Source organism: Drosophila sechellia, chromosome X (genome assembly GCF_004382195.2).
Source record: "Drosophila sechellia strain sech25 chromosome X, ASM438219v1, whole genome shotgun sequence".
NCBI classification, from domain to species: domain Eukaryota; kingdom Metazoa; phylum Arthropoda; class Insecta; order Diptera; family Drosophilidae; genus Drosophila; species Drosophila sechellia.
The window spans coordinates 18,511,971-18,532,227 of record NC_045954.1 but is presented as its reverse complement, the minus strand read 5'-3'; the positions used below and the strand labels follow the sequence as shown (position 1 = coordinate 18,532,227).

Below are 20,257 nucleotides of genomic sequence, written 5' to 3'. Positions count from 1 at the left end.
TGCGCAGCCCTGGCTGCACTCGCGTGGCATTTCCACTCGCCGCCGCGCACGGTCACACCCGAAAGCATTGTGACACGTCGGAAAGACCAAAAAACAGAATTGGGAAATTAGGAAATAAGTTAGTCAATTGGCATTATCGGGATAAATAGGCGAACGAAAAGGCAGCCACGATGACGTCGCAAGTGCCGTGCTACACGATAATCAACTCGCCGGACCTGGAGGTGACCAACGAGATGCAGCTGAAGCGGGATCTCGAAAAGGGCGACACGAACGTGAAGATCGAGACGCTGAAGCGGGTGATCAAGCTGCTGCTGAACGGGGAGCGGTATCCGGGCCTGATCATGACCATCATACGCTTCGTCCTGCCGGTGCAGAACCACACGATCAAGAAGCTGCTGCTCATCTTCTGGGAGATTGTGCCGAAGACGTCGGCGGATGGGAAGCTGCTGCAGGAGATGATCCTGGTGTGCGATGCGTACAGGAAGGACCTGCAGCATCCCAATGAGTTTCTGCGCGGCTCGACGCTGCGCTTCCTCTGCAAGCTGAAGGAGCCGGAGCTACTGGAGCCACTGATGCCGGCCATACGGGCGTGCCTGGATCACCGGCATTCGTATGTGCGACGAAATGCCGTGCTGGCCATCTTCACCATCTACAAGAACTTCGATTGGCTGGTGCCCGACGGGCCGGAACTGATTGCCAGCTTCCTGGACACGCAGCAGGACATGAGCTGCAAGCGCAACGCCTTCCTCATGCTGCTGCATGCGGACCAGGAGCGGGCGCTCAACTATCTGGCCAGCTGCATCGATCAGGTGCACACATTCGGCGACATACTGCAGCTGGTCATCGTGGAGCTGATCTACAAGGTGTGCCATGCCAATCCCGCCGAGCGGTCGCGTTTCATACGCTGCATCTACAACCTGCTGAACTCCAGCTCGAATGCGGTGCGATACGAGTCCGCTGGCACATTGATTACGCTCTCGCTGGCGCCGACGGCCATCAAGGCGGCGGCCAGTTGCTACATCGAACTGGTGGTCAAGGAGAGCGACAACAACGTCAAGCTGATCGTGCTTGATCGCCTGGTGGCCATGAAGGAGCACGAGGGCATGGAGAAGGTGATGCAGGACCTGGTAATGGACGTTCTACGCGTCCTGGCCGCTCCAGACATCGAGGTGCGCAGGAAAACACTCGCGCTGGCCCTGGACTTGGTCTATTCGCGCAATATTGGCGAAATGGTGCTGGTCCTCAAGAAGGAAGTGTCCAAGACGCACAATGTGGAGCACGAGGACACTGGCAAGTACAGGCAGTTGCTCGTCCGCACCCTGCACACCTGCTCCATCAAGTTTCCCGACGTGGCCGCCAATGTTATACCCGTACTGGTTGAATTCCTCTCGGATACCAACGAACTTGCCGCCGCCGATGTGCTCATCTTCATACGCGAGGCCATCCAAAAGTTCCCCGCCCTGCGCGCCCTCATCATTGAGCATTTGATTGAGGCCTTCCCGCAGATTAAGTCCTCCAAGATTCATCGCGCCGCCGTTTGGATTTTGGGTGAATACGTGGAGGGCTCGCAAATCCTCGAGGTGATTGCCGTCATCCAGCAGACGCTGGGCGAAGTGCCCATGGTGGAGGCGGAGCAGCGCCGCTTGGCCGGCGATCAGACCGAGGAGCAGAAGCAGCAGCAGGGATCCGCAGGCGGCAACGCAGCTGGATCCGCCGCAGAGGGCTCTGGCTCCGGAAACGCCAGCAACAAGGTCACCTCCGATGGAACCTATGCCACCCAGAGTGCCTACAGTCTGGCCCCGTAAGTAATGGCTACGTGTACGTGTACAATGCCACCAATTCAGCTTGAGGCCTTGCATCAGCTTGCACTGATAAAAATGCCTCCAGCTCTGCCGAACTATTCACTATATTGTTCGCTCAGACATGCCCATTATCCATTGTTTGCTGATGAGTCATCGTCATACGTAGCACCTACAAAATAGTTTGTTGCAGCTCTGATTCTTGACAATGTTTATTTAAGTTTCTAACGCTGGTTCATGCTTTCTGCAGGGTGGCCAAGGCGGAGAAACGTCCGCCATTGCGTCAGTACTTGATGGACGGCGACTTCTTCATCGGCGGCGCTCTATCCGCCACGTTGACCAAGCTGGCACTGCGCTACGCGGAGCTGGAGACGGAGGCGCGTGCCCAGAATCGTCTGACCACGCAGGTGATGCTGATCATGAGCTCGATACTGCACCTGGGCAAGTCCGGTTTCCCCAGCAAGCCCATAACCAACGACGACACCGATCGCATCTTCGTCTGCCTGCGCACGCTGAGCGAACGCACGCCGGAGGCTATCTCCGTCTTCACACTGTACTGCCGCGAGGCTCTGGGCAAGATGCTGGATGCGCAGCACGACGAGGACCAGCGCATGCTGAAGGAGAAGCAGAAGGCCACCGCCAAGGTGCAGCCCGACGATCCGGTGCTCTTCGCACAGCTCTCGAATGGACGCGACAATCAGCTGGGCGAGAACGTGTTCGAATCCAGTCTGAACCAGGCGCTGGCGGGCAGCAAGAACGCCCAGCTGAGCGACGTGGCCTCGCCGAACAGCAAGCTCAACAAGGTCACTCAGCTGACTGGCTTCTCGGATCCCGTCTATGCGGAGGCCTACGTCAATGTCAACCAGTACGACATTGTCCTGGACGTGCTGATCGTCAACCAGACCAGTGAGTAGTGCATTTCCAGGCGAAAGTTCATCGCTTTCATTCCATAAAAATCACTTTCAGACGACACGCTACAGAACTGCACACTGGAGTTGGCCACGTTGGGCGATCTTAAGCTGGTGGAGCGCCCGCATCCAGTGGTCCTGGCTCCGCACGACTTCTGCAATATCAAGGCCAACGTAAAGGTCTCCTCCACAGAGAACGGCATCATCTTCGGCAATATTGGTGAGTAGCTAATTGATGATTTCGCTGTTAAAGTGCAATCGCAAACTTATGGCGCTTTACCAACCAACAGTTTACGAAACCGCCCTGAACACAAATGTGGTGGTGCTCAATACCATTCACATCGACATCATGGACTACATCATTCCGGCCAGCTGCACGGACACTGAGTTCCGCCAAATGTGGCAGGACTTCGAGTGGGAGAACAAGGTCACCGTCAACACCAGCTTCACCGACCTGCACGAATATCTCAAGCACCTGCTGAAGAGCACCAACATGAAGTGCCTCACGCCGGAGAAGGCGCTGTCCGGCCAGTGCGGCTTCATGGCCGCCAACATGTACGCCAAGTGAGTGTCCAGCTGTCCACTAGGGAGTAGCCATCACATTCCTCTCTCAATCGCTCAATTTGCAGGTCCATTTTCGGAGAGAATGCCTTGGCCAATCTGAGTATCGAGAAGCCCGTGGATGATCCTGATTCGAAGGTGACGGGACACATACGCATTCGCGCCAAGAGTCAGGTGAGAGTCGAGCACAAACCATCCTCCGCACATCTGCACGTGGTCATGAGAAACTTTCTAATCCGGGTTCCACCTTTCGTCTTTCACACAGGGCATGGCCTTGAGTCTGGGCGACAAGATCAGCTCCTCGCAGAAGCAGTCGGTGCAGGCGGCCTAGTGGACGTGGAACTGGACGTGGACGACCAGCCACCAGCAGGAGCGACGTATCTAGACGAACGTACTCGACCTCCCGCCCGCATTCCGCCAGCTGCAGCTTCTTCAAATTACATTACACGTTACAATTATACATAAAGAATATAATATTATACCTTAACCCCAAGATGACAGTGGTTTCATTTGACGTGGCTATTTGTTTAGGAATCCAAATGCGGAATCCTTCAATTCGGAATAATCAGTATTGGTTGCATGGTACGATTATCAGTGAATTCATTTTGTTTTTCCTATTTAACAATAAGTGTGTTTGTACTTCCTCTTGCAATAAACGAAAATGTAGAATTGGAACAGATAAAATGGCCAAGTCTTGTATAAGTTATGATAAACAATTGTTTTAAAATCTGAGGAAATAATTGATTGTTTAACCTAGCTAGGGCTAAAATGATTACATTTCTATTGAAGTGCTCCTAAGTAGCTGCCGGCTGGGTAAATTCGTCTTAGGCCTGGAGCATGGGCCGTTTTTCCTTGGCCTGGAGGTTGTCGTTCGTCGTTGCGTAGCCAGTGCCGCCCTGTGAAATAGTCGAGAAATAGTAGCAATGCAGGAAAGTTGTGCAGTGCGCGATGCACTTACTCGCTGCAGGGGAATGATGTCCTTTTCCTTCAGCTTGCGATCCGTGAGCGGATGGATCATGTCCTTTCTGATCAGCCGCTCCACGCACTCCATGGTCACCACATCGCCACTGTAGTGAAGAGGTAAGTATTAAAGGGTTTTCAAGACGAAATCCCAGCGAGCACTCACGTGGGACGCAGCACAGCGCAGGGCACCGCGTTGCTGAGCGCGTCGTGGGTAATGGGGCACATGTAGCGCGCCTCCTTGGCAATCAGCGAGCGCTTCGTGTCGCCGTCCTTGAGCAGCGTGAACTTCACATCAATCAGATCCTTGACGCGCAGCGGTTTCTGCGACACCGGGCAGTAGATGGTGGCGTCGGGCTTCTGGGCCTTGGCCAACCCAGCATTGGGGCACTCGGAGGGCAGCCAAAAGCTAGGCAGCTTCTTTTCGTGTCCGTTGGTCATATTGGAAATCGAGGATTCGGACGAGGATGCAGATGAAGCGCCAGCAGCGGCAGAAGAGGTCGACGGCTTCTCGCTGGCAGCGGCCGAGGAGTGGGCGGGCGTCATCGCTGGCTTCTCGGCATTGACGAAGCGCTCCATGCGCGCCTGCTGTTTGCTGTTGGCCTCCTGGCTCAGTTTATCCTCCTCCGCGCGCCGCAGACGCTCGTACTCCTTCAGCCGGCGGCTGTACTCGTTCTTCTTGGTCACTATGTACTGCAGGATGGCCTCCTTGTCGAACAGGTAGCCATCCTTGGTGATCACTGGCCTGCGACATGGCTGCAGCGTCAGGGAGCAGCAGTCGAAGGATTTCACCGAATCCTTGCCCAGGCGCTGGGCATTTGTGCCGTAGCCGGACTCCGCCGCGTCACGTTTCTTCTCGTTGTAGGTGTACACGGCTCCGGCCGTGCAGTTACGTGCGTGGCGAGTCATTTCAAGGGAGTTTCCTGGATTCGGCTGCGAAAAATGTAAATAAACTGCTTAAAATTGTTTATTTACTGCCTCAAGTGTGACCGTATCTTGATCGCTAAATAAACTGAGACGCAATGAAAGTCCTTTGAAATCTGTCAATTCAACAGCCGATAATAACAACGATTGCAGAACTGTTTCATCACTAGGTGCACAAAACAAGTATATTTACACATTAAATTAATTTGTTTTTTATTATTATTTTTAAAACTGTTTAAGCTACTGGTATTTTCAGCCTAGCTATAAACTAGCTAAAGATTTAAAGCCATCGATTTGGTATTTTCGGTATATTGCGCGGTATATTCTTTGCAAATAATTCCAAGTCCTCGGATTTCCGGGTTTTTCCTTGATTCCCCCGGATTGTATTGGATTGGCTTAGGGCGGCCGGCGATGGACTACCAGTACTTCGAGGAGGAATCGGACTACATTGATCTGGACGAGGAGGAGGAGTATGACGACGTGGAGACGGCCGGCAGCTTGGACCACAGGTTTGGGCAGCCGAACAGCGAGGATGACTACTATTTCGGCGGGGAGGATGAGATGGAGGAGCTGGTGGTAGATGGACACGGAGTCCTGGAGCTGGCCGGGCGACTCCTCGAAAGTCTGCAGAGTTGCGTGCAGCCATCTGCGCTGCAGGTCATGCAGTATGTGGCGCCCATGCTGCTCCTTTGCCTCCTGTGCCGCCTGCTGTGCCTCCTCTACTCGCAGCGGAGACGCCTCACCAGCCTGGCACCGCTGCACTTGATCCACTTCGCCTGCGGCTTGATTACACTGCAGTTAACTGTGGGCTACCGACTGCTTCTACTGCTCCTGCTGGCCGCCGTGGGCTACCTGCTGCTCCAGCTGCTGCGGCTGGGACGAAGAGGAGCTCAAGTTCTGGCCGTGCTAACCGTGGGCAGCCAGTTCCTGTACGAGCTGCTCATTTGGCGGCGGCGCAGTGATTGGCCACAGCTGCGCGGCATCCAGATGGTGGTCAATATGAAGCTCATCTCGCTGGGCTTCGACCTGACCGCCAGTGGGCAGCTGCAGGCGAGGATACCGGGTCCGTTTGCCTACCTGGGCTACATCTACAGTCCGGCCACCTGCGCCTTGGGGCCCTGGGTGAGCTTCGGCTGCTACATGGACTGTCTGGTGCCCCGGAACAGCTGGCTGGTCAGCCTGCGTCGCCTCTTGCCCAACGTGCTGTTCTGCGTGCTGGCCGTGACCGTGTCCAATTGCCTGGCTCCGGCGCTGAGTGACTTCTTCGGGGACAGCTCGCACTTCCTGGTCATGTACTGGGACGCACTGAGTGTGCGCAGCAGCCACTACTTTGTGGGCATCATGGCGCAGGCGCTGCTGGTGGCCTCCGACCAACGACTGGACGGTGCCACCAAGGAGTCGGACATGCTGGGTCCGCTGATCTCGCAGCCCTGGCGCATCGAGTGGCCGCGCTCGATCAGCTCATTGGTCCGGAGCTGGAACATTCCCATGCACGAGTGGCTCAAGCGGTACATCTACGCGCCCTGCAAGCCCACCGCGTCCAGCTCGAGGGGACGCACCCTGCTGGCCGTGCTCTGCACCTATCTGGTGTCCAGCCTGCTGCACGCCATGGATCTGCGCATCTACCTGGTGCTCATCTCGCTGGCGCTCCTGGCCGAGGGTGAATCGCTGCTCAGGCGGCAGCTCGCCAGCCTCCTGAACGCCTGCGTCACTGCCAATCTGTGTCCGGGCAAGGAGCGATGTTGGTATAGCCACTGCCCCAGCAAACGACGATTGAACTCCCTGTCCTACTGGCTGGTGAGGCTGACCAATCTGTCATTCACGGCGCTGGCCATCTTCCACCTGGCCTATCTGGGCGTCGTGCTGCTGGGCGATGGCCTGGAGGTCGGCGAGGATGGCGACTCCTTTCTGTGGCACTGGCAGCAGGCTGGCTATCTCAGCCACTACATCGGCTTGGGCACCTTCGTCCTTTACCTGTTCATCTCGTAGACTCCGCAGGATCCTGCCGGCAAATACTCGCTATGACTGATCTACACGTATTTATAATTGTAATCCCAAGCGCATCCGCTTGTTCTTTTTTTATCTTGTATCTATATTCGTATCTTGTAGTCTGTGTGCTGTGTGAGTACTTAATATTAAAGCATTCTGTGAAACGGACGCTGTGACGCGCTTCAATTTGGGTTCCTCTCAACTTCCAGCTGAAGGGATAACACTCCTGGGCAACTGGAACAAACCATTTTCCGATCCCCAAAACCAACATCCTCCTCATGAAAATGCGTACGAATTTGTTCAAATATTTTTTATTGATTTTTTAATGTATATTTTCTTTGTTGTTGGTTTGTTTTGCTTTTGTTTGTTTGTTTGTTGGTTGTTTTCGTTTGTTTGTTTTCTCATTGAGACAAATATATTTATAACAATATTGTAATTTCTACAGATTTTTCGCTTGCGTTCCACCTGCGTTTGTATTTGCCATCCTTTTAGTTTCGGCACGCGATTTATTATGAATCCTTTTCTTTTTTCTTTTGTATCGGGCTGTGGCCTATCATTTGTGTTTTCATTTACTTTGTTTTTCCGCGCTTACGATTTAGTTATTAAAAGTACTAGCTTAAGAATTATGCAATGACAATAAAAATATTTATTTACTTTGTTGAATGCAACTTTTGTTGGTTTAATTTGCCCTTTTTTTCAGCGTTCCCCCTTCTCTGACTTGGCCAAAAAGAGCTGATCTCCTCCAAACTTGCCTTTCTTTTTTTTAATTTTGCTTCTGTTTCGGTTTTTAGTTTTCTATTTGTTTACTCTGCTTTCCTCTTTTGCGGAAATTTGGATTCGGACATCAAAAATAGAGCGATATACGTACAGGGTTTCTTATGGTTTTATTTCCGTTTCCGGTGCTTCATTTTGACATTGTTTCCGTTGCGTTACGCTAGATAAAAAAGTTCGATCTTCTGTCCCCGAATTCATCATTAATTTATCGTATTTGTCCGTCCCTTCGTCTGTTTTCTACCATTTCATAACAACAACTGAGTCGATCACAAGAGATAACGAGAGTGTTTGCCATCTATATATATGCATATAGACATATAAATCTGTAGCCACGCGTGTGTTCCGGCCAAGATCGCTCCTTTCCGATTCCCGAGCTGGATTCACGGTAGTGTGCAGAATTGTGTGTGCTTAACCAGGTTCTTTGGGAACAGAGAGGGTTCGTTTAAAATTACGTAACAAAGTGTTTGAATATTTAACTCCATGCCCAAATCCCAGACAATCCATTCGATCTAAGACTTATCCTACAGATACAATTGGCCGGCACACACGCATATATACATACTAAACACACGCACACACATATGAAAATCAAGTGAAACTAGCGACTTTTGAACAATTTTAAGTGGGGAGGCTCAGAAAACCCATCTGGGAAGGATACGATACCTCCTATCTGCACATCCCTGCGGGTCTGCGGCTCGGGGGGATTGGGCCTGCTGGTTGACTATATCCTGACCTATGGGCACAACAACAATTCGCTAAGGAAAAACACTTTCGCTAGACACGCACGTCCTGCATCGATTACGAATTAGGTAAAACAAAAGATTTAATTACAATAGGTCGGTGAGCATGCGGGGTGTGGTGAAAGGTCTTAGGTTACGGAAACACAGGTTCGTAGGTAAACTGCAGTATCGTTAAGTTAGCGAGTAAACTAGGGCGTAAACTAAATCATAAACGTAATATTACATCTTTAAATTACAATCATAATTACATTGTGTGTCCGGCAGATAGACCCTCTTTCCATTCCATCCGGTTCGGTTCGGTTAGGTCCGGCCCGGTTCGGTTCGGTCCGCCTGCATCCCAACAACAACAACAACACGATTCCCACACTTAATGTACACGCTACCACATGCAGCATCCCATGCGTATAGATATCATGATATGCGGCCGCCGGCCAGCGGCGAGGATCGATCCACCATCGTTGTCCACAACAGAACGAAACAGAACGGAGCGGAGCGGAGCGCAGTGGTCGCCGTAACCGTAACCGAAACCGTATCCGTTGCCGTATCCGTAACCGTAGCCGTAACTGGAGGCGGAGGCGCAGGCGGCGCCAGAGCCCCGCCCACATTCAATCGTTCTTGGTCTGACAGTAGAGCTCCTTGAGCGACTTCAGCTCCTCGATGAGCGCTTTGTTTTGGTTCTCTAGCACCGCCACTCGATTCTCCAGGCACTTGATGTACTCCTTCTTCTTGCGCCGGCACTCCCGCGCCGCCTCCCTGTTCTTCTGCAGCCGGATCTCGCGCTTACGGGTTTGATCCTCCGCTATCCCGCTGTTGTCTGCAAATGAAAAAAGGATTCAAGGATTGGATGATCAGTCAGTCAGCAATGTGTGCACGTCTCCCAAAGCGGAACTCTCTGTAACTCGAACTGAACTGGATTTCATAGTCGGATGATGGTTTGTATTTGGTTTCACTTCGATGTCAACACAAATTGCATGCAAAAATGATTGAACACATATCATCATGTTCAACTAAACAATTTGAATATAAACGAAAATAATGCCAGCATGGATGGATCAATATCAAAGTGATCAATTACAAGCATTTGAGTTCATATGCTGCAGGTAGGCGATGAAGCAGTTCCATGGACGCTGATTCATCGCCCACATTCAGCTCGATAACTCGATAACTTCAAGTTGTTAGACCCTCGATTCCAGTTCGATTTACGAGTGTCCTGCCAAGTCGCAAGTAAAAGCTAGTTTTTGGAGCGAGGCTATTACTAGTGTTGTAGGACATCCGATTGGACAGGTAGTACGTGGGATCCAACTGCATCAGGGAGCTGTTCGCCGCATTGCCCCCCGCTCCGGTCCCCGCCAGCTGGGAATTAAGCACGCCTTCGGACATGGGAAGCGATGCGCCTGGGATGGGGTTCGATTCGATTCCGATTCGAATTCGGTTTGGGGTTTTGATTGTCGTTTGTTGTTGTTGTTGTTGCAGTTGTTGTTCAGGACATTATTGAATTTTATATATCGTTTTTTTTTTGTGGATTGGGTGGAGGAAGGCGTTCGAAAAGAAAACAATGAAAAAAAAAACAAAAATAAAAAATTATAAGAAAACATATTTTCCATTTTTGAGTTTTCAATTGGAAGATTTTGAAAATTCGGATTGGTTTTTTTTTTGTTGATTGGTTTATGAACTTGAGTGGTGTGTGCGAGCGAGAACGGCGAGCGAGCGAGATAGGTAGATTGGTTAGTCAAAGAGAGTGGAGAAAAGCTTTTGATTAACGGTTAAAGTACTGTTAGGTGAGACGTTTGCTTGTACTTCTTCAATACTATTTAATATTTGGCATAATGGGTTGTGTGTGTAACAACGGCAACAACAACAACAACAACAACAGCGATTACAGCAACAACAACGACAGAGAGGCAGCGAAAGAGAGAGAGGGGAGGGCGATAGAGAGAGAGATAGAGAAAGGTGGGGAAGAAGACAGCAGCAATAGTTCAAATGCTTAAATTATTGTAAATATTAATCATTATACTTGCTGTCTTCCCTCCCTGTCTATGTACATGTGTGTGCGAGTTGGTGAAAGAGTGCGCGAGTGTGTGTGTGCGAGTGAGAGGTTTATTTACAGGAGAGAATTTGGGAAAACCGTGGAATCTCTACAACACGTCCTCTTTTTCTGCCCATTCTCGGGCCAAGTTTCCCGGCCTTTTGTTTTTCTTTCGTTATTTTCACTTCGTTAAAGCAACACCAACAACAACATCAACTAAATGATAATGAGGGTGGTGGAAAGGGGGCGGGGTTCCCGCTTGTACGGCTGCCCTAAATGGCATTCCTAATGGTGTACAAAGGACACAAGGCTGGCAGTCCTTCACAATCTATACGTTGTATGTACAAATACAGTTGAGATCCAAACAAAAACACTCAATGTTCCATTAGTTTCTAACTCTTTCGTCTGTTTCCATATATTTTTAAGAAACTGTGTAACATATGCAAGGCTCAAGGAAATATGCTAGCCTCAATTCTGTTCTGGTTGAAATTGTTAGGATAGTTTCAAGTAGCTATAAACAATGAAGAGCTTCGGATATGTATATTTAATGATTTTTTATTCTGTCTACAGCTTATTTTCGTTACTTTTCAGCTTGGCTAGGGAATCTTATTGCACTATGAGAACCTTGTATTGCCTTATAAGCAATAGCAACCTAATGAATGTTGCAAATGTTTACCTTCGGTATGTTTACAATATCGATTTCATAAGGATCCAATGAGCAACTTGGACTATCTAATGCACTTTTTGTGGCACGAGTATAATATTACAGTACATTCCTCTCATCTAATGATTTTGATTTGGATCATTTGCTAAAGCGCACTACAACGAGTGTTAACAGTGTTACTTAGCCAACCGCTACTGTACAAGATGAACGGGAAAGGTGATCATGGGGTTACAAACATTGAGAATGAATGGTGTCTAATGGACTGACCGATTCCGCAGCGTTATGGGAGTTGCTGGGGGGAATGGTCGAAAGATTGCCAGGCGCAAGTGCATCGTGGAATGAACGATGAGGGGCGATCAGCTCGACGATGCATTGGATTGTTAGGCGATGTGGTGGTTTAAAGAGCGACAGAGATGTGTTCGAGTGGGTGTGTGACTGGTGGAGAGATCGTCCCCCGGATTTACCGCTCATGTCCGGACCGCTGATCTCGGTGAAGATCTTATTATACGACGGCCGTCGCGTCAGCTCACTGCGGTGGTGCTGGGAATCGTCGTCCGACAGACTCTCGTCGCTGTCCTCCGGGTGCTGCGTGTTCGGTTCGGGCTTGATCTTACACGGAAAGGTTGGAGGGATCTGTGTGCGAGGTGATCGAGTTCATTAGTAGAGTTCGGTTCGGCGGGTGCTCCATGCTCCCCGTTCTACGCACTTTGTTACGCACTTGCACTGCATTGCCAGGTGTCGTGTGGATGACCGTCGAATTCGGGGGCTTGGCCACGTAGACCACCTTCTGCATCGCTGTGGCGGCGCCCAGCGCCTGTTGCTGCTGCTGCTGCTGGGTTCCAGCTGCTGTCTGTATGACTCCCGAGGGATTGGCCTGTATCACGGACTGCACCTGGGGGTATAGAAGGTCACAACGTTAGAAACGCTCGCTGGTCAGGTTTATTGCCCTCTACGGGACTGGCTTCGCGAGTTTTGTAGGCTGTATAGTGTAACTAACAAACATCGCAAGTTCTCGATATTCTAATGAATATAATTAAAAGTCCTATGAATGTGTAAGTATAGTCGACATCCTAACAACATCTATATGGCGATATTTTTTCAGTAAGCTTAACTATCATGAAGTTAATATATGTAGTATGTAGTTTATATAGTCATGAACCATTTAATTTAATACATATGTACATTGGTAAACGAAATCGATTTTAGGGATGTGGAAACAGAACTGTATTGAAATGATTGGAAAATGATGAATGCGTAATCTGTACTACTTTATAACAAACAGTATTGTACTTATAGTTTGATAATAGTTAAAGAACATTAAACTGCCTTCTTCACGGTATTATCTATACCTATCTACACTTAGTTCCCATACCAAAGGAGGCTTTGAAGTGCTTCTGCACTGAAATCCTTGGTAGCCACTTCGGGCTGGGATCCGTGACACCTGACACTCGACAGTTGACACCGTGCACCTGCTCCCCGAATGCTCACCTGCAGTCCGTGCTGCGCCAGCGCCTGGATGGGGTATTGTATGTTGCAGTTGGCGGTGGTGGTCAGCACGGAGGACACTCCGCCTCCCTGGGCGTTGTTCGTCGCACCCGTTGGACCGCTGGCCGTTGTACTTTGTGGGTTCTGTTGCTGCTGGAGGTTACCGCCGCCTCCTCCTCCTCCGCCGCCTCCACCACCGCCGCCCACCGCTGCCGCCGCCTGTTGGGCAACGACATCGACCACGTCATTGGAGCCCGATGCCGCCGACGAGTTGCCGTTCTCCTCGACGATGCTGTTGTCCATGTTGCCGATCCTGGCGATCTTCAGCAGCACCGAGACGCTCTCCGACAAGTGCTTCAGTTTGGCTACCGTTTCCGCTTCAATTTGGCCAGCTTGAAGACGTTTCTACAATGGGATTGGATTGGATTGCTTTTGGATTACGCTGTCAGTTTTACGCTTCATCAATTTGTCATCCAGATTCTGATACCGATTCAGATTGGAATCCGTTTCAGTTTAAGTTTCAGTTTCTGTTTCTGGGCGGGATTGGCATGGGCTCGTTTTTGTTTTGGGCCGATGACGAGTGTGCGTTGTGATGACGATGATTATATTGTGGCTGTGCTGCCGATTGCTGACTGATGGAACTCAAGTTCCCCCAAAGGAAAACAACAACAAGAGCAACAATAACAACACCGTGTCGTGAGTATTTCGGTTGAATGACGTCATGACAACGTTGCGCGCGCTTGTGTGCGTGTGTGTTTGTGTGTGTGCCAAGAGGCAACAAAAAAAAACAGAAAAACACACAGCACACAGCGAAAAAATCAACTTACTTTCTGATGACATCACTAAAAACGTTGCTGCTGAGAGGCTTTTGTTGTTGTTGCCGTTGCTCGCTCTCTTTCCGCCACTCTCTCACTCACTCCTTTCTGCGCGCGTGTGTGTGTGTGTGTGTACGCGCGTTGCACGCTGCGCTGGCAACTTGTTGAAAAGTCGCGGTGGCCAGCCAAATAAATATTTATGTACAAAACAGCAGAGTAAGCGAATCGAAGTTCGAACCCTAAAACTTCAGATACGTTTCGAATGGGGCATCGCGCAAAGGTTTCGTATTTGTTTGCTCTTTTTGGGAGAACCCCACAGAACACACACGCAGACTTAAGCACAGCAGCGAATTGGTGCGACAAGTTGGCAGCACGCACACACACAACACTCTCTCGCTCTCTCTCTCTCTCTCCCGTTCTCGCTCGCTCTCGCTGCCTGTTGTTATCGTTGCTTACGTTCTTTTTTCTATTTGCAGCACCGAAACGCGTTTCTTTTTGGGCGGCAAAGTCGCTGGCTTGGCGGCTTTCGAACGAGAATGTACGCGTTTTCCGCGGCCAAAGCGATCGTGCGCAGCGATTTATTGATAAAGACCGTTTTTGCGCAAAAATCGTTCGCTTATTGCTGGCTCGCTCGCCTAGTGATGTAAAATAACATCGATGCATCCAGCAGCGATGTTTTGGGGCTCTGTGTTTCGATGTTTTGCTTGATATCGATGTCACACATCGGTCGTTTCACAGAAAACTGTTCGAAAAAGTGTGACCACACTACCAAATTGGTTGAAAACTTGGCTAACTTCGTGTTGCGGAGCTTGGCTAAAACTGCGCAAACTTTTAAAACTTCAGTTATGGGTTTTTTTTTTAAGTTTTTAATACTTAGAAAAAGGGTGTAAATCAATTTTCCTCGGTTTTATATCTAAATATACAAGCACATGAATTACTTTAACTTCATATCTAAATGTTCCATTTGCAACCGAAATTAAATCCATTGTTTGCCGTTTAATGAATCACTAATTATATTGTTATTCCATTAATTCAACACTAAGAGGTGTTCAACAACTAGCACGAAAAACAAACAATTAGCAATCGCAAAATAACTACTTTTTCATAATAGTTTATAGAACCGCGGATTTTAGCGCGCCTAAAAACTAGAAACTTTGGTCATAGAAGAAAATTGTTGCTCTTTTTTTATTTCGCTAACACTAAAAACAGCCTGTTCACATAAGTGCAAAAAACAATTAGCCTAAATGATGTTCGCGGCTAATTACTTTACAGCCGAATAACTATTGGCTACATGAGCTGGCCATGACGTCATCGCGCGAAAACTTGGCGGAAAGTTTGAGTCGTAAAAACCCTAAAGCCTTAAAAAACAGAACCCTGCAACGGCTCACAATAAATAGTTAATTAGTGCAATGACTGTGCCCCCGTTTACTTTCCCTCTGAATTATAATTTCCAATTCCATTTGCATTATTTAGGCTGCTTTTTCAATCGACTTCCCTTTGAGTGACATAATAATTGCCATTAATTACGACGTCGCACGAACCCTCAAACGCCCCCAAACCCCTTCGCCACCCACCTCCCCCCTCCCCCCTAACGATTGTGGACCCCAAACGCCGGACTGTCTGAACCACCGACCTCGTGGACTGACTCACTGTCCAAATCCGCATTACCTCCGCGCCCGGCTGACATCACTGGCTAATGAAGTTTGCCCGGTGGCCGCAGAAAGGAATTGCAAATACGGCTCCCATATTACACTTCTAATATATATCTGAATATATACATAGATATGTACGTATACATATGTACTGAGTACACCTGCGGTCAGCACAATAGCCGTTGAGAGCCCGACCATGAATTGGCTGAAATATGCGGCTTGTGATTTGGCTGTTCAAACGGACTTGCATACCAAACCGAAACGCCTGCACAGAAAGAAATGAAGATCGATTTCCATTCAAATTAATTTGAAATGTATCAAAATTATTTAAACATAAATTTAAAGTTTCATATATAAATTCAAACTATAAACAACACAATCAAAGCTGTTAATTTTAAGTTACATCAATGAAAATTGGTTTCTAAGTTATTACTTTATATAATTAATAATAATAACCAAATAAAGCGCAATTTGCACAACTATGATTAATGAAATAAAAAATGTCGTTTCTATTAACTTTATCTTGGATTTATAGTTGCTTAAATATTTATATTTGGCAAACCGCTTTTTCTTGCTTTTGAGATAAAATCACAAAATTAAACAAGAAACGATAAAAAAAAAAACTTTTAAAAAATTCCCCCATAAAAAGTTAGAATAGAATTTCGAAGAAACTGATAAGCCAATAAAAAGACCTTCTTTTGTGAAGCTAATAAAGTCTGTAGTATAAACATATTAATATCGCTCATACGACATGTTGGCTGTTACGCGTTTGCTTTGCTTGTAACGCGGTAATGATTGTCGAAACTATTATCCTTCAAAGGATGAGGGTACTTAAGCTGCGGTGTTATTTCGTTTCAAATAGTTGTTGCTTTTCGACATTAGCAGAAAGCTCAGCGTTGTTGCTGTTGCATTTCAATCAATTCCAATCAGTTTGCATTTTGCATTTTGCTTTTGGCATTCGATTTGCTCTGGCCGCACCCCGTTTGCCGCCCCATTCACCCTCCGCCCCCTGTTTTTGCACTGTGTATTGGCGTACGCAAAATTGACGTCAGCATTATTTATTTTTACTCGTTTCCACTGCGCTGGTGTTTGAATCTGAATCTGAATGTGAATGTGAATCTGCGTCTGTATTTGTGTTTGTGCTGGCTTGTCTTCTGCGAACGTGTTGGTGAATCTCTGTCGCCTTTAAGACACCCCCCTCCCCCAACACGCCCCACTTCGCCCTGCGGCACCTCGTTCTTTCTAACGCTGTTTGCTTGGCTGAATTAATTAAAACTTAAATGAATGTGCAATACGAAAAAAAAGGCGAAGAAAAGAGCCACAACAGTTATTGCTTGTCATGAACAAGCCAAGAACAAGAAGAAGCGAGCAGAAGAAAGCGGACGAGAAGAGCGAGACAGCGCCATGGGCGACAGGTGTTGTCTGCGTGGGCGACAGAGACAGGGGAAGAATGGGGGGCATTACGCCGGGATTATCATGGAACTCTAAAATTTTGATAGAGCCCCATCTAACCAGCTACCGCACTACCAGTTACACCGTGAGCCAATTTTGCTAATCTGATGTTTTAACCCCTTAATTGTATTTTCATTCATTCAATAAAAACCCAGCTAGTTTTTCTTTCAGTGCGCGCTATCAGCTGGAATGGAAGCTTGTGTTATCATGTCGGCGTAGTTGCCGGATAATTATGCACGACGGCCCCAACCAGTTGAGCTCTCTAAGTGTGCAAGATTAGGAGGAATTCGTGGAAAGGGCCGTTCAGCAACACGTCGCTATCCGGATTTTTCCCTCTCCTTTTTCCGAGTGATTCCCCCATATTAGTCAGCGGTTATTTACGATTGCCCCGATAACTGAGCGATTTTTATAGCAGTGTCAGCGTAATAGGGCTGCACAAAAAAAATTTGGATAAAATAATAAGCATTTATATCTCATGAACTAAAATTCAGTTGAAACAAGAAGTCAAAATTCCCAACGCAGAACAGGATATTCAAATGTTTTGCTATTTGCTATTTCAACAATTGGATTATTTTCAATGTTAAACGTATGAATATGATAACTTCAATATTTCCATGTTTTTTTGGTGTGTGCAAACGTTTTGTTTTATCAGCCCTTTTCTTTTCATCAACATTTCATTGATAAGCATAATCCGCGCCTCTCTCTCCCTTTTCCACTTATTTTTTGTCCATTTTGCATTACTCCTTGCTGTTATCCGCAACCAAACATGCTCTCTCCCTTTCCCTTCCTCTCTCACCCACTGAGGATCAACACTCGAAAGTGTTTGTGCACTCCCACTACCACCCCCCCTTGCTCGCGTTCTCTCTCTCTCACTAGCCAGCTCTTTCGCATTCCCTCAGCACACAGTGGTACTTCCATAACTAGTACAACTTGCAACTAAAAAATATCAGAGGAAAGCATTTAACTTGCAATATAATTTTATTTAGTGCATATGATTTTGTAGAATGATTTTCCAAGAAACGTTAATGAAAACATTGCATACAGATTATTATGAAATTTTTTGGAAAACGAAGGCATAAAAGATCGAGATATATATATGGCAATGGAATGATGAGTGAACAATTCGTGCTAGCCAGGTCTGACTGTATTTGTGTTTATCGCTTACCCGTTTTGGTTGTTGCTTTGTTGTTGCTGCCTGTTGACGTTTGCTGACTAATAACAATGAAATCTTTGCATAACGGCAAACATAGGCACTACACGACAAAAAAAAGAGTGAGTACAATAACTACAACACCACACACGAGTGTGTTTTCGCTCCGTCTCTTTTCGTTGACCGTAAGCTGCAAAAATTAAAAACCGAAAACCGTCACAGAAGGAATTCAAATGGCTTTTTGTTATTGTTGCTCGTTTTCGTGTCGTTTGCTTTGCATTTCAGCGATTACGTCAAGATTTTTGTTATTTTACTGATTTGTATTTGATTACACGCTCGCACACACACACACTCTCAAAATTGTACAGAAAAGCTATAATTATAAACACTGAAGCACTGAAAAAAAACCTATGTGGGTCTTTGCGGAATATCTTTCGGGTTTTGGCGCTCAAAATTTGCCGCTTTTGAATCGTCACCTTTGTTGTTCTTGTTGCCGCCTTTGTTTTCCCCTTTTCTATTTTGCCGCCTCTGTGCATGTGTGTGCACGCTTGTGTGTGTGTTGTGTGTGTTTGGGAAGGCCGTCTGTTCTCTACGTAGCTCTAAAAAGCACTGATGATGACTGACTAACCAACGGCGACGCCGGCAGAGCTGCCCCAGCTGAGCGAGCATATGATTTGGAGCTTCGCCTCTCCTCTCCCTATCCGCTCCCCTCTTGTTGCCTTGCTTTGGCTTACCGCTCGCCCTTTCCCTCTCCCTCTCCCTCTCACGCACCCACACAATTGTTTCGTAATTGCTGTTACTCTGTTGGAATAGCTTCTTGTGCAGCAACAACAAAGAGAGCACTGCGCCACGTCAAAGTCGACGTCGTTGTTTTTACTCACCTTCACCCTACACGCACGCACACAACCAGTGCATGCATAAATATTTTTAAATAGCTTAAGCGAGAGCGAGATAGCTGCTGACGTTATCGCCTTAGCGCACAGTTATGGCGTAGCAAAGCTTGCTTGCCGACTCGTTTGCGCACACGCAGTGGCGCCTCTCGCCCTCTCTGTCGCTCGCAGGCGCAGCGAGTGCTGCATACTTTTCGGTGCCGGTTTCCATGACTATTCTTTTGCTGAGAGAGCGTTAGAATGGCAAGCAGGGAGGAATGACAGTAGATGATTGTGCTATCTGGTATCGCCATCTTTATCACTCAGCCGCTGCCCAAAATTCTCCGTTATAACAGTATAATTGCCTTTTTCAGCTTCATGTGCAAATCAATACATTAAATGTCTTATAATTGCATTTATGTGTGCTGCTTATTTGCGACATAATGTAAGATCATAAATAAATGAATATATGGATATTTGATTATTTTAACTCAAATAACAGCTTGCCACTTAAATTTTAATAATTTCATTTTCTCTGTTTTATAATCACTGATGTTTCATGAGATATCATTTGGCCTGTATTTTGTAAGTTGCCTAACAACTAACACACTTACGCATAATATACAACGTAAAATACACTGTCAAATATGTAAATCGAAATGATTTACTGCCAACCAACATTAAACCAATTTATTTTGAAGAGTTTCGATTGTAATTAAGGGGAAACCCCATCAGTGCTGTTATTTTCCGCCACTTGTGTGCATGGGCGCGTGCAAAACTTAAGCATATTCCAGAATCCCAGATTTTATCCTCGGTTGTTGGGGTCAAGTCACGCCTCCGAATGATTTTACCTTCGCCCCCAAATACCTAAACCGCTTTTTTGGGCCATCGCTTCGGGCAAACGGGGATAACATTTCACATTGCCAACGTTGCGAATGCGTAATGTTTACCTTTTTCGCTAACCCCCCACCCCCAAGCCAAATTTCTATCACACGGTATCTGTGTACATATGTACATACATATGCATGTATAACCCATCCCAAAGTGCCCCGCCCCCTTGTGCAGGCTTGACGGGGCGAAAGTTTTCGTTGTCGCGTGTGGCTCACATGGCGTATGCGTTACGTGGTAGCAGACCATATCGAGTATACGCCACGTTGCCTGCCAGTGACAGGCGAAATCCACATGCGGGGGACTTGTGGCAGGAAAAAAGGGACTTGTGGCTAGGAAAAAAAAAGAAAAATAAAGAAAAGCGGAAAATCGAATCGTCACCAGACACAACAACGTCAAGAAGCTGAAGGTGTATTTACGGGCCAAGCCTCCGCCGCTGTCTTCTCCCTGCCCCTGCCCCTGCCCCTGACCCCGCCCCTCATCTTGCCCCATCCCTGTCCCTTTCGCATTCCCATGCCATTTCCATTACCATTTCCCGGGGGAAAGCTCAGACAAAGCGGTTTATGCGTGGGTCGCCATGTCCGCGTTGATTGACAGCCCT

At 47.6% G+C, this 20,257-nt stretch overlaps 4 protein-coding genes across 9 annotated transcripts; 2 read left to right on the top strand and 2 right to left on the bottom strand.

Moving 5' to 3' along the window:
• The first annotated feature begins 41 nt into the window (after positions 1-41).
• LOC6614855 (coatomer subunit beta) lies at positions 42-3,761 on the top strand. The gene is made up of 6 exons (XM_002039237.2): positions 42-1,801; positions 2,050-2,705; positions 2,766-2,927; positions 2,998-3,271; positions 3,337-3,442; positions 3,534-3,761. The coding sequence occupies exons 1-6, from the start codon at positions 171-173 to the stop codon at positions 3,597-3,599; spliced, it is 2,895 nt and encodes a 964-aa protein (XP_002039273.1). The 5' UTR covers positions 42-170; the 3' UTR covers positions 3,600-3,761.
• On the bottom strand, positions 3,724-5,230 carry LOC6614854 (nitric oxide synthase-interacting protein homolog). The gene is made up of 3 exons (XM_002039236.2): positions 4,395-5,230; positions 4,227-4,335; positions 3,724-4,164 (listed from the first exon to the last, which is right to left on the bottom strand). Exons 1-3 carry the CDS (start codon positions 5,135-5,137, stop codon positions 4,093-4,095), a joined length of 924 nt encoding a protein of 307 aa, XP_002039272.1. The 5' UTR covers positions 5,138-5,230; the 3' UTR covers positions 3,724-4,092.
• A 236-nt stretch (positions 5,231-5,466) lies between these two features.
• On the top strand, positions 5,467-7,309 carry LOC6614853 (protein-serine O-palmitoleoyltransferase porcupine). Its single transcript, XM_002039235.2, has one exon. The coding sequence runs from the start codon at positions 5,564-5,566 to the stop codon at positions 7,139-7,141; it is 1,578 nt and encodes a 525-aa protein (XP_002039271.1). The 5' UTR covers positions 5,467-5,563; the 3' UTR covers positions 7,142-7,309.
• Positions 7,310-8,006: 697 nt separating this feature from the next.
• On the bottom strand, positions 8,007-18,034 carry LOC6614852 (cyclic AMP response element-binding protein B). Of its 6 annotated transcripts, none has more exons than XM_032726461.1 (6): positions 17,915-18,034; positions 12,834-13,235; positions 12,052-12,237; positions 11,810-11,978; positions 9,912-10,049; positions 8,007-9,469 (listed from the first exon to the last, which is right to left on the bottom strand). In XM_032726461.1, exons 2-6 carry the CDS (start codon positions 13,131-13,133, stop codon positions 9,261-9,263), a joined length of 1,002 nt encoding a protein of 333 aa, XP_032582352.1. In that variant the 5' UTR covers positions 13,134-13,235; positions 17,915-18,034; the 3' UTR covers positions 8,007-9,260. The 6 variants fall into 6 exon arrangements, with proteins under 6 accessions (XP_032582352.1, XP_002039270.2, XP_032582348.1 ...); XM_002039234.2 differs by lacking the exon at positions 17,915-18,034 and adding an exon at positions 14,102-14,297 and having other exon boundaries at positions 12,064-12,237; XM_032726457.1 differs by lacking the exon at positions 17,915-18,034 and adding an exon at positions 14,102-14,296.
• Positions 18,035-20,257: the final 2,223 nt, after the last annotated feature.